Source organism: Saprolegnia parasitica, assembly GCF_000151545.1.
Source record: "Saprolegnia parasitica CBS 223.65 unplaced genomic scaffold supercont2.213, whole genome shotgun sequence".
Taxonomy (NCBI): domain Eukaryota; phylum Oomycota; class Saprolegniomycetes; order Saprolegniales; family Saprolegniaceae; genus Saprolegnia; species Saprolegnia parasitica.
The window spans coordinates 39,400-42,588 of NW_012156607.1; the positions used below are offsets into that span (position 1 = coordinate 39,400).

General features: G+C 58.2%; 1 protein-coding gene across 1 annotated transcript in view; it reads right to left on the bottom strand.

Moving 5' to 3' along the window:
- Positions 1 to 982, bottom strand: part of SPRG_22355 (hypothetical protein) — a gene marked incomplete at both ends in the record, with an annotated part of 1,273 nt that extends 291 nt beyond the window's left edge. Inside the window, one exon of the mRNA XM_012355181.1 lies at positions 16 to 982. Coding sequence (XP_012210571.1) covers positions 16 to 982 — 967 coding nt within the window. The remainder of the gene's footprint in view (positions 1 to 15) is intronic.
- Between the last annotated feature and the right edge of the window lie 2,207 nt (positions 983 to 3,189).

Genomic DNA, 3,189 nt, shown 5'->3' on the forward strand with positions numbered 1-3,189 from the left:
GAGCCGACACACGACTTGCTTGCGGAAGCGGCGTGCGCTTGAGACAGCGTGTGCACGCATCCGAGTGCAGCGCGGCGGCGTCGACCGTCGTGATGTGCGCCGCGAGGCGTCTTCGGACGACGGCGTCGGCGAGGATCGCGAGTCCTTTCGCAAGCCGGTGGAGCACATGGTGGCCAAACGCGCTCGGCGACGACGAGCCACTCGGTTTCGGGCCAAAATGGTTGCCGTAGAACGCCATTTGCACGCGGTCGGACCGGATTTCTTCAATGTGGTAGCCAAAGAGGAGCGACGTGACGTGCTGGAGCTTGCATTTCGCGTCCGCCATGCGGTACACGGTCGGGTTGTCGAGCGACTTGAACGCGCGGAGCACCGACGACGGCGACGGCTGCTGCATCGCATCCAGAAACACGAGGTCGTGCCGCGTCCGCGAGAAGAAGCGCTTGGTTTCAAACTTGGCGTGTTTGATCGCACCGGCCACGCTGCGCTTCCGGACATCGTCGCTGCTCTTGCTGCTCGGGACGTCCGAGACGACGGTCGCGCTGTCGTCGTCGTCGTCGCGCATATAGGACGCGACGCCGGTGGCGAGCCGGCGCGCGGTCTTGACCTCGATGAGCTCGGCGCCAAAGATACGAGCCAGGAACGCTTGGAAGCCGAGCTGCGCGTCGCACGAAAAGACATTGAGCACCTCGGCGAGCGATCCGGTGATGAGCGTCGAGGCAAAGACCGTGTACGTGGCTGTCTCGGCGCTATAGTCGGACCGGATCGGCGTCTCGTTGTGCCGAAGCAAGTCATGCTGGATTGCAATCTTTTGGCGAACATGGCGCGTGATCGACTCGCCGCGCAGGAGGAGCGCGTCATCATTCATCTTCTTGGCGTCCTCGAGGAACGTGCGCGGCCACCGCTCCGAGTCGGTCGTCGTGGTCCGCGACTGCTGCGCCGCCCTGCGAAAGAGCTCGCTGCCGTTCTGCGACCCATGAAACATGGTGATCGGCGCAAATGCAAGACTGGGCGCGGGATCTGGAGCGCTCAGATGTCGATGTGACTCACCGCACGCAGATCAGTCCTCTTCGGCGTGACAGAGACGTTTAACAGATGTTTAACGCACTTTAACGCGCGTCCGAGACGGCACCGGTAGTCGCATTCTCGTGGTGGCCTACCGGACCGGTAGGCCACCACGCAGCGTGCGAGCGCACCAATGTCTCGTTGCCGCACGGCAGTCGACCTTGTGGACTAACGGTACACTGCCACGCAGCGACGGTCCCTCTAACGTTGGATCCAACGACTTTAACGCGTTCAACGTCAATCGCGAATGGAAAGTGCAAGATCACATCAAGGTAATGACCCTGTCGGAAAGGCGATTGTGCCGTTGACGCTGTAGCGACTGTCGAGTACGCTCGTCGATCCGACTGTACGAGAAATAGTATAAACGAGGACATGCTCATTGCCGCATCTGCTACTACTACGAGGCAGGGAGCCGTCGCAGGTCAGAGATCGCCGGTGTTGCTTGGTTATCACGCGCTCGAGGAGGGATCGCGCGTCGCAGCCGACTGTTGCAACTGCACCAGTTACCAACGCTGCTCAAATGTAGGACTTGGTGTGAGCAATGTGGTGCTCTCCGGATCGACGCCACCGTTTCCGGCTCTTCTCGTGGGACTCGTAGTTGTACCGCCGTCGATGCTTGTGCGGCGGTGGTCAGCAGCACGCAACGTCGGTGTCGTCGCGGCCCCTTTCCTGTACATACGCTGCGTCGTCGATCAGGCTGGCGACACGACGGTGACGCGACGGTGTCCTTGCACCGGTCGCGCGTGTGCAGCGAGAAGAATATCGCTCCAGCAGTTGTAGCCGGTCGAGCGAGCCGGTGGCCGACGACGTCGTCGACTATTCGCTGCTACGCCTCGTAGCAGCGAATAGTATCCAGGCTCGAAGGTGTTCTTCCCTCGTAGCTGAGCTGTCTATGGCTGCCATCCCAGCCACATTGCCATGAGCCACCCGACACGCATGACGAGGCGGCACATGTCTACGACATGGTGCGCTGGTTTGCAAGACCCAAGTCCCAAGGAAGAGCGGCCAACGTCGTTTCTCAAGATAGAAAAACGTTCATAAACCTTACACGACATTACTTCTGGCAACACAAAAACGTCCTTTTGCTGCACACGTAAACCTGGATTGGCTTCGTCCATCGCAGGACGCATTTCTATTGATGCTCGCTATAGGAAGCAACGCGGCGTAGTCGGATCATTCATCGCTCGTCGTCGTTGGCGACGAGACGCTAAAAGACGACCATTTAGGCGCCAAGAACCGCGCGTCTTGTTCCATGATCGCATGAGAAAGTATTGCAGATGGGCACGGGAACAGCAACCCGAGCTGGCCAATCGAATCGCGGCACATCGTCGGAACACGACGTGATTGGTGCGATCTGTGTGCAATAGCACACCCGCGCACCGCGATCACAGGTTGTCTGTCGACGAGGGTACCATATCAATCGCCCAAGACGCCCGCAGCGAGTACGATTCTCGTCCGCGTCTCAAAGACACCCGATACTCGTCCGCACTCCTTTTCGTGCCATTCGAATTCCAATGTAAAAACCCTCTTGTCGGCGCTGCCGTCGGTTCTAATCCCTCGGCGCCCCCGACTGCAAGCGCCTTCAAGCCGCGCAAATGAGTGGCGTTCAGCCTGACACAAAAATGCACGCCATTACGCACAACGCATTCTATTGTCTTGATATTTCTATGGCAATTCCGTACTTTTATTCGATCCCATGTGCTTCGATGCTCGCCGGAATGACCTGTCACAACAAATGGCCACGCGCTGCTGATAGCCTCTGACATTGCATATTTGGGAGCGCAGCCTTGTTACAATGGACACAAAACGCGCATTGGCCCGACACCTACTAGTATTCATCAGGTCATGCACGACGACCCACCGACGCTCTCGACCTCGGTCTCACGCAGAGGAGAGCCTCATGGACCACGACGCGGTGGTTCCGACGCCAACGGCTACGGAGCTACTTTGCACGGGTTGTTCACACTAGAGTTCACCAGCATTATCGTGCCGGTAAAAGTCGTACCAGTCAATACCAGTCAAAATGACTGGTACGACTTCTAGTGCGCTCACCTTATTGCTAGAGGTGTGTGGTATCGGAGGTGCAAAACCTGTGCCATTGGATATCCTGTCACCAATGATATCTGA